Source organism: Oncorhynchus gorbuscha, linkage group LG01 (genome assembly GCF_021184085.1).
Source record: "Oncorhynchus gorbuscha isolate QuinsamMale2020 ecotype Even-year linkage group LG01, OgorEven_v1.0, whole genome shotgun sequence".
Classification (NCBI taxonomy): domain Eukaryota; kingdom Metazoa; phylum Chordata; class Actinopteri; order Salmoniformes; family Salmonidae; genus Oncorhynchus; species Oncorhynchus gorbuscha.
In genome coordinates, this window is record NC_060173.1 from 40,346,918 (window position 1) to 40,360,473 (window position 13,556).

A 13,556-nucleotide genomic window follows, 5' to 3' on the forward strand; every position below is an offset into this window, starting at 1 on the left:
ATAGACCTGGAACTGTTTGAGAACAGACCTGGATCTGTTTGAGCATAGACCTGGATAGTATGACAGAACTCTGCAGGCTCTCTCTACAGTAGATTGCAATTCCGCCCCCTTTAGCAGTTCTGTCTTGACGGAAAATGTTGTAATTGGGGATGGAAATTTCTGAATTTTTGGTGGCCAGTATTGAGACACGGCTAGGACATCAGGGTTAGTGGAGTGTGCTAAAGCAGTGAATAAATCATACTTAGGGAGGAGGCTTCTGATGTTAACTTTCATGAACCCAAGGCTTTTACGGTTGCAGAAGTCAGCAAATGAGAGCGCCTGGGGACACACAGGGCCTTTGTTAACCTCTACATCACCAGAGGAACAGAGGAGGAGTAGGATGAGGGTATAGCTAAAGGCTATAAGAACTGGTCATCTAGTGCTTTGGGAACAGAGAATATAAGGAGCATATTTCTGGGCGTGGTAGGATAGATTCAGGGCATAGTATACAGACAAGGGTATGGTAGGGTACGAGTACAGTGGGGGTAAACATCGGCATTGAGTGACAATGTGAGAGGTTGCATCTCTGGAGGTGCCTGTTAAGCTAGGTGCAGTCTCCACATGTGTGTGGTGTGGGACAAGGGGGCTATCTGAGGCATGTTGAGCAGGACTAGGGGCTCTGCAGTAACATAAAACAATGAGAGCTGCCCTCAACAACAGTATACAAGGCATACTGACATTAGAGAGGCATAAAGCAATTACAGGTGTTGATTGGAAGAGCTAAGACAACAACGGGTGAGACAACAACGGGTAAACAACTAAGACAACAACAATGAGTAAATGGCGATAAATGGGCAGAGTGGGTCCGTTAGCAACACACAGGGCCTGAGTTCGAGGCTGGGGTCGACAGATAAACAAAATGAAGTATCGTGTTAATGAACAGTCCAGCAGGCATCAGCTGTGTGGCCGAGTGATTATAGGGTCCAATGAGCAACAATAGATGAAACAGGGAGCCGTTCGGTAGTCGATTACTACGCTAGGCGAGAGCGGCGAGAGACATCTGTACAGATATGCCTGTGGTCCTGTGTAGCTCAGTTGGTAGAGCATGGCGCTTGTAACGCCAGGGTAGTGGGTTCGATCCCCGGGGCCACCCATACGTAGAATGTATGCACACATGACTGTAAGTCGCTTTGGATAAAAGCGTCTGCTAAATGGTATATATTATTATTATTTATATTATAAGCCTTTAAATGGCTTTGCGACTGGAAATCTGCACTGCATTTGAAAATAATTGACATTCATCGAAGAGAACACTTATCAGTCAACTTCATAGTGTTACAGTAGAGCTCACTTGTCCTCCTCTGTTGTGTTGTGTGGATATGGTGAGAAGATGGAGAGAGGAGCCACACCCCCTGTCATCAGCAGGCTGTATCAGGAGCACTGCACTCTTTCATGTTGGCTGGCATGGTAATGAGAGGTGATAGAAATAGGTGAGCTTCTCCCACTAGGCCTCCCACACAGGGATTGCCAAGACTATGGCGTGGGTCGTGTGTGTGAGTGTGTATGTGTGTGTGTATCCCACAATTCTTCCTGAAATGAATCGCCTCAGAAGCTCAGAGGATCACGCTCCCCCTTCAGACATCCTTAATCCCTCTAAACTCCTCATGACACTTGCTGTTGATCTATTCATCTCAACTTATTGCCTCATTGTCACTATCCTCTCCCGCTGCCTGCCTGTATACTCCATTAAGATGCTACAGGAGCAGACAAACTTTGACTACATATTGGCTCCTTTCTTCATGTGACCCAGTTTGCCACTCACTGTTTTAAAACATATATCTATAATCTAGTTGTTAGTCGCTGTGTGTGCATAACGCAGTGTAGCTATCGTGTAAGAGAAAAAAGGGTCAACTTGGTATTCTCCAAGAGAAGCATTCCCTTAGCAACCTCTCACAGGACTCTTTCAAGGCCATTCCAGAGTCTTGCGGACGGTAGAATCTCACACATGGGAACGGGAGGTCAAGGAGAAGGATGATGCTGTGTGCTGTAGTTTTCTCTCCCCTCCCACAGACTCTTGCGGCTTGAGACTGTTGCTACTTCAAACAGGACACACGGATGGAGAGAGGGAGAACAGGGGGAGTAGTGGGGGCCAATAGATCCTGTAATGTACCCAGCCTCAGAGAGAGGAAAGATAAGGGAGGAAAAGGGGAGAGAGAGAAAGAGAGAGCGAGAGAGGGGAAGTAGGGCCAAAGGAGAGAGTTGAGGAGAAAAGAGTGGAAAGAAAGGAGAAGGACCTGAGCCTAGCTCGTCATGCTGGCTTCATCTCAGATGAGTAGACTTGAAACTTCTCAGATGAAGTTTCAAGTCTACTGCAGCGCCATCTCCTGACTGGCTGCATCACCGCTTGGTTTGGTAACTGCTTGGCATCCGGCGACAAGGTGCTACAGAGGGTGGGGCCGATGTCCCTGCCTTCCAGAACCTCTATACCAGGCGGTGTCAGAGGAAGGCCCAGAAAATTGTCAAAGACCCCAGCCACCCAAGCCATAGACTGTTCACACTGCTACTGCACGGCAAGTACTGCAGCACCAAGTCTGTGATCAAAAGGCCCCGGAACAGCTTCTACCCTCAAACCATAAGTCAGCTGAACAGTTAATCACATGGCTACCCAGACTATTTGCCTTGACCCTTTTTTGTACTGACTCTCTTGCACTTATGCTATACACACACACTGGACTCTGCCCACACACTCACACATACTTACACGGACACTCCAACACACACACACACACACACACACACACACACACACACACACACACACACACACACGCACACGCACACGCACACGCACACGCACACGCACACGCACACGCACACACACACACACACACACACACACACACACACACACACACACACACACACACACACACACACACACACATGCATATTGACACCACACACACTCACACATACACTCACTTTCAAGCTCTTTACACATCCTAGTGCTACTCTGTTTATTATCTATCCTTATTGCCTAGTCACTTTTACCCCAACCTACATGCACCTATTACCTTAACTACCCCTGCACATTGACTCTGCACCTCTACTCCTTCTATATAGCCTCGTTATTGTTATTTACTGTGTTACTATTTTATATTTTTATTTGCTAATTTTCTTACTTTTTAACTCTGCATGGTTGGGAAAGGGCTTGTAAAACTAAGCATTTCACTGTAAAGTCCACACCTGTTGTATTTGTCGCATGTGACAAATAAAATGGATTTGATTTTAAATGAAGTGAGAGTAGAAAGGCTGCATTTTAGCCCCAGTCTCTAGGAACGGTTGAAACACTCTTTCACTAGACGTGACTTCCTAGCAGTGGTGTAAAGAACTTAAGTAAAAGTACTTTAAAGTACTACTTACTGTAAGTCATTTTTTTTGGTACCTGCACTTTACTTTACTATTTATATTTTAACTGCTTTTACATTTACTTCACTACATTCCTTAAGAAAATATTGTACTTTTTACTCCATACATTTTCCTCGACACCTACAAGTACTCATTACATTTTGAATGCTTAGCAGGACAGGAAAATAGTCAAATTCACAAGTTTATCAACCGATCATCCCTACTGCCTCTGATCTGGCAGACTCACTTAACACACATGCTTAGTTTGTAAATTATGTCTGAATGTTGGAATCGTGGCTTTCCGTAAATCAAATAAAACAAAGAAATGGTGCCATCTGGTTTGCTTAATATAAGGAATTTAAAATTATTTATACTTTGACTTTTGATAAATACTTTTACTTTGATACTTTGATACTTTTATACTCAAGTAGAATTTTACTGGGTGACTTTTACTTTTACTTGAGTCATTTTCTACTTAAGGTATCTTTACTTTTACCTACGTATGATAGTTGTGTACTTTTTCCACCACTGCTTTCTAGCTCCCTGAATGGTGAATGTGGGGTGGAGGCATGGCCCCTTACGCATCTGTAGTGGTGGGGGAGATGGCACGCACTTATCTATGAAGACTTACAGACACTTAGGCCTACAGTTCATGATGAAAATGGCCAACATCAATGATTCACAGCCCTGTGAGATACGGCTCAGGGGCCTCATTTATAAATGTTGCGTATGCACAAAAATATGTATATATCTGACACAAAAGTAGGCATTTGCTGAACTTGACCTGAAAAAGTGCTTGTCCTCCCGCAAATTTTAAACCATGCGTAAGCACAGTTTCTAGTGGTTGAAGAATTTCATTGCATGAAGGCAAAGTAGCCTTGTAGCCTTGTGCAAATGGGGAATATATGATGACGTATTCATAACCAAAAACACTGGTAACATAGGCATACATTTCTTATTATTTAGGCTATTTCATTTCCATGATCATTGCAGAATAAATTCCTCACCTTTTCTGACTGTGATGGTGTCATACTTGCGAAATAGACTACAGGTCTACAACAAGTTAGGATAGGCTACCATCTCTCATTTAACTGGACCACATCAAGGTAGTAAATCAACTGAACAAATATATAAATGCAACATGCAAAAATGTCAAATTTACAGTTACAATTATAAAGAAATCAGTCAATGTAAATAAATTCATTAGGCCCTAATCTATGGATTTCACATGACTGGGAATACAGGTACGCATTTGTTGGTTACAGATACCAACAGATGGTATCTGGGTTGGGGTGTGGATAAACAAATCAGTATCTGGTGTGACCACCATTTGCCTCATGCAGCGTGACATCTCCTTCACATAGAGTTGATCAGGCTGTTGATTATGGCCTGTGCTATGTTGTCCCACTCCTCTTCAGTGGTTATGCAAAGTTGCTGGATATTGACAGGAACTAGAATCAAATCAAATCAAATGTATTTATATAACCCTTCTTACATCAGCTGATATCTCAAAGTGCTGTACAGAAACCCAGCCTAAAACGCCAAACAGCAAACAATGCAGGTGTAGAAGCACGGTGGCTAGGAAAAACGCCCTAGAAAGGCCTAAACCTAGGAAGAAACCTAGAGAGGAAACAGGCTATGAGGTGTGGCCAGTTCACTTCTGGCTGTGCGGGGTGGAGATTATAACAGAACATGGCCAAGATGTTCAAATGTTCATAAATGACCAGCCTGGTCAAATAATAATAATCACAGTAGTTGTCGAGGGTGCAGCAAGTCAGGACCTCAGGAGTAAATGTCAGTTGGCTTTCCATAGCCGATCATTAAGAGTATCTCTACCACTCCTGCTGTCTCTAGTGAGTTGAAAACAGCAGGTCTGGGATAGGTAGCACGTCCGGTGAACAGGTCAGGATTCCATAGCTGCAGGCAGAACAGTTGAAACTGGAGCAGCAGCACAGCCAGTTGGACTGGGGACAGCAAGGAGTCATCATGCCATGTAGTCCTGAGGCATGGTCCTAGGGCTCAGATCTGGTGTTTAAACAGATCTCCAACCTTCTCTTCTTCCTCCTCCTCCTCTTTCAATGTGACAGTCATCTCCCTCTCCTCCTCTTTCACTCCAATAACTGCACCCCCCCTCTTTCTCTGCCCCCCCTCTTCCTTTACAGTAACATCCTCCTCCTCTTTCACTCTGAGTGCATCTTCCTCTTCTTTCACTGAAACGTCTTCCTCTTCTTTCACTGAAACGTCTTTCTCTTCTTCTTTCATGGTAACAGCCTCACCCTCTACTTGTTTTTGTATTGTAACATCCTTCTCTTCCTCATCTTCCATGACAAGAGCTTCTTTCTCTGTCCAGCAGACCTCCTCCTCTTTAGCAGGAGGAGAGTAGCTTAGTGAACTCATGGTCGGGGATGTTAGCTAGTTAGCATTAGCGACTAGCCTAGTTCTAAGCTAACTTAGCAAACCAGCTAGCTGACAAACAACGTAAATATATAATTAAATGAGTCAACAAGTACATACAACAGAAGTGTGTTTAATACACAGCGCCTAATATACACCAAAACAGTGCAAGTGGGTTTTTAAAAATTATATATTTTTTTATTTTACCCCTTTTTCTCCCCAATTTCATGGTATCCAATTGTTTTAGTAGCTACTATCTTGTCTCATCGCTACAACTCCCATACGGGCTCAGGAGAGACGAGGGTTGAAAGTCCTCCGATACACAACCCAACCAAGCTGCACTGCTTCTTAACACAGCGTGCATCCAACCCGGAAGCCAGCCGCACCAATGTGTCGGAGGAAACACCATGCACCTGGCAACCTTGGTTAGCGTGCACTGCGCCCGGCCCGCCACAGGAGTCGCTGGTGCGCGATGAGACAAGGACATCCCCATCGGCAAAGCCCTCCCTAACCTGGACGACGCTAGGCCAATTGTGCGTCACCCCACGGACCTCCCGGTCGCGGCCGGTTACAACAGAGCCTGGGCGCGAACCCAGAGTCTCTGGTGGCACAGCTAGCGCTGCAGTACAGCACCCTTAACCACTGCGCCGCCCGGGAGGCCCAGAGTGTGAGTGTTGTAGCTATGTTTGCTAGAAAGCTACCGAGGTGTCTGACACGCTGTCGTACATGTCAATCCAGTGCATCCCAAACATGATCAATGGGTGACATGTCTGGTGAGTATGCAGGCCATGGAAGACCTGGTAAATTTTCAGCTTCCAGGAATTGTGTACAGATCCTTGCGATATGGGTCTGTACATTATCATGCTGAAACATGAGGTGATGGTGCATCAAGGTGCATTCGAATTGCCATCGATAAAATGTTATTGTGTGTGCTGTCTGTAGCTTATGCCTGCCCATACCATAAGCCCACCGCCACCTTGGGACACTGTTCTCAACGTTGACATCAACAAACCGCTCGCCCACATAACGCCATACATGTGGTCTGCGGCTGTGAGGGTGGTCAGACGTACTGCCAAATTCTCTAAAATGACGTTGGAGGCAGCTTATGGTGGAGAAATGAACATTCAATTATCTGGCAAAAGTTCTGGTGGACATTCCTGCAGTCAGCATGCCAAATGCAAGCTCCCTCAAAACTTGACACATGTGTGGCATTGTGTTGTGTGACAAAACTGCACATTATAGAGTGGCCTTTTATTTTCCCTATAGCACAAGGTGCACCTGTGTAATGATCTTCTTGATATGCCACACCTGTCAGGCGGGTGGATTATCTTGGCAAAGGAGAAATGATCACTAACGGAGATGTAAACAAATGTAAAACATTTGAGAGAAATAAGGTTTTTGTGCCAATGGAAAACTTCTGGGATCTTTTATTTCAGCTCATGAAACACAGGACCTTACATGGTGAATTTATATTTTTGTTCAGTAACTAGTATTTTGCTCTATGCAATCCAAAGCTTCTAGTTTAACGGTAGAACAGACTGTTCACCGTTTCCATAGATGTTTATAGACTATGTCTGAATACTGTAATGACAAATTCCTAGAGTAGACAGTGTATAAGGGCACAAGGTGAGACCCAGATGCAGACGGTTAGTGTCCAAGATGTTTATTAACAATCCAAAAGGGGTAGGCAAGAGAATTGTTGTGGACTGGCAAAAGGTCAAAACCAGTTCAGAGGTACAGAATGGCAGTCAGGCTCGAGGTCAGAGCAGGCAGAATAGTCAGGCAGGCGGGAATGGAGTCCAGAAAACAGGCAAAGGTCAAAACAGGGAGGACTAGTAAAAGAGAATAGAAAAGCAGGAGCACGGGAAAACCACGCTGGTCGACTTGAACATTCAAGACGAACTGGCACAGAGCTAGGAAACACAGGGATGAATACACCAGGGAAAATAAGCGACACCTGGAGGGGGTGGAGACAATCACAAGGACAGGTGAAACAGTTCAGGGCCCAATGTTTCATTTATAAGCATAATACATAATACAGATATCATAACCACTGCTGAATAAATGTCTCATCTTTTCTGGCCATGATGAGTTCATATTCCGGAACTAGCTATACAACCCCCATACGCATCTGTCATTTAATTGGGCCTATTAGATAGGTCCTGTACCATTATTTTACATTATATCATTTTATAGTAAGATGAAGATAATTTACCTTAGCTGAATAAAATAGAAAGGATATTTTTTTGCATATGAAGTAACTAGGTTTAGCGTAAAAGTGATCATTTGAAACAAGCCCTAAACACTAGATTTAGAGTTATTCGGCAACTGTAGTTTTGATTTGATTAGGATCTCTTTTAGTCCTCATGTGGACTAATCTTCCCAGAGTTCTTAACAGCTCTGAATGAGACAAACTTTAGAATGTCTTAGAAATTAAAACAAATATGAGCTGCATGGTGCGACTATAGGCTATTGATGATTTGAGAAAGTCACAAAAAAAGCATGCCTCAGGCTGCACACGCTGATCTCACATCAATTGGTCATATTTGCACCCATCAAACCATTCTCAATTTAATCTTGTCTTTACTAATATGTAAAATTAGATTTGATTTATTATGTCCCATTATTAAATGGGCAGGAACAGGGGCAGGGGAAAAGTCCTTATGCACTGGAGTAGCGAAAGGAGGCAGCTTTTCCCCAGTGCCTTTTTCAATCGTGTTGGGTAGGCTACACTGGTTTTAGAGCTGAGCAATGTGCGTAATATGAGCAGTTGATAAATAAATATAGTAGCAGCTGGGATCCTCCTCTTTTTAGTGGCAACCATCAGAATGATGCTTTCACATGGGATTGCATATAGAAATGTCTGGGCTGATCAGAATTTAATTGTACCTTTATTTAACCAGGCAAGTCAGTTAAGAACATATTCTTATTTTCAATGACATTCCTGGGAACAGTGGGTTAACTGCCTGTTCAGGGGCAGAACGACAGATTTGTACCTTGTCAGCTCGGGGGTTTGAACCTGCAACCTTCCGGTCCAACGCTCTAACCACTAGGGTTAACTGCCTGTTCAGGGGCAGAACGACAGATTTATACCTTGTCAGCTCGGGGGTTTGAACCTGCAACCTTCCAGTCCAACGCTCTAACCACTAGGCTACGCTACTGCCCTATTCTTGTTTCACTCCACGCATCAACCACTGTTTGAGGACAGGTAATATTCCGTATGCCATCGCCTCGCCAACCATGTTGCTGCAGCTACCCAGTGCTTAATTGGGAAACCAAGTGAAATCTGTTTGGGAACATGTTTTCACAATGAAACATATTTCAATTAAACTGTTGACAGACCCTCACTGTGTGCACTCGAGAAAGAAATGAAGGAGAGAGAGGGGGAGATGGAAGCGAACAGTGATGTGATATTCTGTAGCTAAAGGTAATGTGTCAGCTTATTAATTCATTCATTAATTATAGGAGAAGAAAAAACTATTACTAGGCTAATCAAAATAAAATACTAATTCACTGTAATTGTAGGCTAACCAGCCTACTCTGTAGCCGTCCTGCACAATCAATGAACCAACACTATCACCTAGGCCTGTAGGTTCTCTCCCAGACTCATGGATAGTAATGTTGGAGCGTAGCATAAGGTAAACAGTCCATCCAGTATGTATGTATAATAATACAGTCCACACTCAAAGGCAAATATTATAATTTGGTTAATTTATAAAATAGGCTAGACCAATTACGTATCAAAGACATGTTAAATAGTTGTTGTTTTTCTGCTGTGCATAATATACGGAAGGCTATGGATTGTATAACGGCACAATCATTATTTTAATTCAGGCTTTTTTTCTCAGGCTTGATCATATACAGGTGTATGCCTTAAGCTCTAACAGTATGGGTGTTTTGAATGAGTCATCACCTTAGGACGTGCTGTCCATTTGGTTGTGTTAGGCTTTGAAACAACATCCACCACGACAATGTTTTCCACTCAGTTTCAACCTGTAGTTGAACTTCTTTCTTCAAATGGATCGATCACAGTGAAGTGAGTTTCAAAAGCATGATACTGTTTTGATGATAAGTGTTTGATGTGATTTTAGATTACATTTTCAGGATGTCAGTGTGGTTAGAGGGACAATAGAGCACTGAGTGCCAGGCCATTAGCGACATGACGATCATTAGCGAGTTGGGTACTATTAAAACATGTCCAGAGTGCATAAGAGAAGATTACAGTGAATCGTGGAATTTTACTGCAGTCATGACTAATGACTATTGGTGTGGCGGTAACACAGTCACCACAACAGCTCGAGTAGGGGCCAGAGACTGTTTGATGACATGGAAATGTCCCTGAAAGAGGCAGTTTGCTTTCATTGCCTAAGTAATGATGTGGCTGTATTAGTAGTTCAAGTTGTGTTCATTGTCATAGAGACAGTGAGGCAGTGAAAAGAGTGCTGTCTGCTCTGAGAACCAACTCACCTATAAAGACCTCCTTTATCCATCACCCCCCAGACTAACTCTAGAAGGCAGTGCGATTTGAAAGCTGATCTATTATTTGTAATATCTGAAACCTGTAGAAGTCAGCGAACTGTTGTTCCTATGCTTTCCTGTAGGTACTGTAGTGCTGAAACAAGCTACAGATTTGGTGCAGGGGTTAAACAAGCCCAGTTGGATTTCCTCTTAGAGCAGTAACTGTAACAATGGCTCTGAAAGGAAAACTCCACCATTATATTATACATTTTAGATTATTCGAAGTATCCACGCTTTGCCTTGATGACAGCTTGGCACCCTATTGGCATTCTCTAAACCAGCTTCATGGAATGCATTTCAATTAACAGGTGTGCCTTGTTAAAATGTAATTTGTGGAATTTCTTTCCTTCTTAATGTGTTTGAGCCAATCAGTTGTGTTGTGACAAGGTAGGGGTGGTATACAAAAGATAGCCCTATTTGGTAAAAGACCAAGTCCATATTATGGCAAGAACAGCTCAAATAAGCAAAGAGAAACGACAGTCCATCATTACTTTAAGACATGGTCAGTCAATCTGAAAAATTTAAAGAACTTTGAAAGTGCAGTTGCAAAAACATCAAGCGCTACGATGAAACTGGCTCTCATGAGGACCACCACAGGAAAGGATGACCCAGAGTTACCTCTGCTGCAGAGGATAAGTTCATTAGAGTTACCAGCCTCAGAAATGTTTGCCCAAATAAATACTTCACAGAGTTCAAGTAACAGACACATCTCAGCATCAACAGTTCAGAGGAGACTGTGTGAATCAGGCCTTCATGGCCAAATGACTGCAAAGAAATCACTACTAAAGGATGCCAACAAGAAGAAGATACTTGCTTGGGCCAAGAAACATGAGCAATGGACAGTAGACCGGTGGAAATCTGTCCTTTGGTCTGAAGAGTCCAAATTTGAGATTTCTGGTTCCAACCACCGTGCCTTTGTGAGATGCAGAGTAGGTGAACGGATGATCTCTGCATGTGTGGTTCCCACCATGAAGCATGGAGGAGGAGGTGTGATGGTGTGGGGGTGCTTTGCTGGTGACACTGTCAGTGATTTATTTAGAATTCAAGGCCCACTGAACCAGGATGGCTACCACAGCATTCTACAGCGATACACCACCCCATCTGGTTTGTGTTTAGTGGGACTATCATTTAACTATCATCAGAACAATTACCAACACAACCCCAGGCTGTGTAAGAGCTATGTGACCAAGAAGGAGAGTGATGGAGTGCTGCATCAGATGACCTGGCCTCCACAATCACCTGACTTCAACCCAATTGAGATGTTTTGGGATTATGAGTGTGACCAAAGAGTGAAGGAAAAGCAGCCAACAAGTGCTCAGCATATGTGGGAACTCCTTCAAGACTGTTGGAAAGGCATTCCTCATGAAGCTGTTTGAGAGATTGCCAAGAGTGTGCAAAGCTGTCATCAAGGCAAACGGTGGCTACTTTGAAGAATCTAAAATCTTAAATCTATTTTGATTTGTTTATTAACCCTTTTTTTGGTTACTATGTGATTCCATATGTTATTTTATAGTTTTGATCTCTTCACTATTATTCTTCATTGTAGAAAATATAAAAAATAAAGAAAACTCTTGAATGAGTAGGTGTGTCCAAACTTTTAACGGGTACTGTGTGTGCTGTGTTTGTTTGTTGTTAAATAAATGCAGGTCCTTTTTTAGGGTGCATAGTCCATTGTGAGAGTATAATGTAGCTGGTACGGAATGGTTGTATTCAAATGGGCTATTCTATAGCTGTGTGTGAATACACTGATTCTCCAAGTGAACTCTCTGTGAGAAGTCCTTCTAAAATGTCCTTAAACAGCCCCATGTTTTACTGTAAATACACAGAAAATATGTGCTTTGCTGCTCATGGGTTAGGACAACATATGTTCTACATTCTACAGGCATCGTCTGTTGGTTAAAAGACATCAAGGATCTTCTGGGAAAAATGTCAAACAGCTTAACATCAATTGAATCTGTGTTTGAAACTAACAAATGACCTACCCATAACTTTTCTGTAGCCATTTACTGCAGTCAAATGACAAATGTACTTTCTAGTGGCTTCATGGATGGAATGTTACTCGTATTTTTCATCATTTCATAATTAATACACTTTTTTTTAAACACACAGAAAATCTGGTGTTTCAATTTGAAACAGTTTTGTTATAATTCAGTCTTCTGTCATGTATATAAAGTGTAATATCGGGATACAAACTCAAAATGTAATACATTTCAACTCTGTATCTGACATGGTACAGGTGTCTTCTGTTTTGTAAGCCCATAACCATGTGTATGAGGTGGATGCTTTTGTTTCACAGTAGATTTGTTCAAGACTACCAATACTCACTCTGTGTGACCCTGATTTAGCCTACTGCAGTAAAAGGTTAGGTTTGAAGGACATACATTTTTTCAAAAATATAGTGTATATCCTCATATAGTCTGGGGTGAAAGTAAGGAGGTCCAGTATGGCGTCCCGGCAAAAGACTGTAAATAGTGGGGGTACGCTGTATCAGTAAAACATGAGCCTATCACGATAATTATAACAAAATGTTAAGAAAACTGTTGGCTGTTACACCACTTTTTAATATTACCGCAGAGTCAGAGGCATGAAAAATGTGTGTTGTAGCCAATGCTCCAAAATTAGATGTGGTGAGATGAAAACAGACATTTAACCAAGGCAGTGGACGCAAAAATTCTGGCCTAAATACAATCACCAAATGCCTTTACACTTTTTGGTGTTTTGTGTAACAGATGTCTCTTCCATTCACCACTGTTTGGAGGATGGAAATATGTTGTGAGAGGTTGAATGAATTCTACTTTCACCCCTGCATACAGTATCATAGACATTGTGGCCTGGTTCCAGATCTGTTTGTAGCATCTTGCCAACACCTATGGTGTTTGATATGAGTTGGTTATACAGCACAGACAGATCTAGGAATGGTCTGTAAGCACTGGTTTTACATGTCAAACCAGTCTGGGTTTGACATGTACAGCCTTGCATGGGCATGTGAGTGTGCAGTGCAGTGTGAATCTAACATCCTCTGATCTCTTTTGCCTTTAACCTTCCTCCTTCTGCTGGGACCTGTGGATGTTGCTGCATTTGCTAGCTTATTGTGAGTACACATCTGATTACACATCTGGTTACACATCAGATTACACATCTGGTTACACATCAGATTACACATCTGGTTACACATCCGATTACACATCCGATTACACATCTGGTTACACATCCTATTACACATCTGCTTACACATCTGGTTACACATCCGGTTACAC

General features: G+C 42.7%; 1 protein-coding gene across 2 annotated transcripts in view; it reads left to right on the plus strand.

Annotated features, from left to right (window-relative positions):
• Nucleotides 1-13,556, plus strand: part of cdh13 (cadherin 13, H-cadherin (heart)) — a 607,588-nt gene that overhangs the window by 250,290 nt on the left and 343,742 nt on the right. Inside the window, exon 5 of one of the 2 annotated variants that reach the window (XM_046352466.1) lies at nucleotides 13,385-13,390. The exons of the other annotated variant lie outside the window; for it this stretch is intronic. Within the exon in view, the coding sequence (XP_046208422.1) occupies nucleotides 13,385-13,390 (6 nt within the window). The remainder of the gene's footprint in view (nucleotides 1-13,384; nucleotides 13,391-13,556) is intronic. 2 annotated transcript variants of the gene reach the window in all.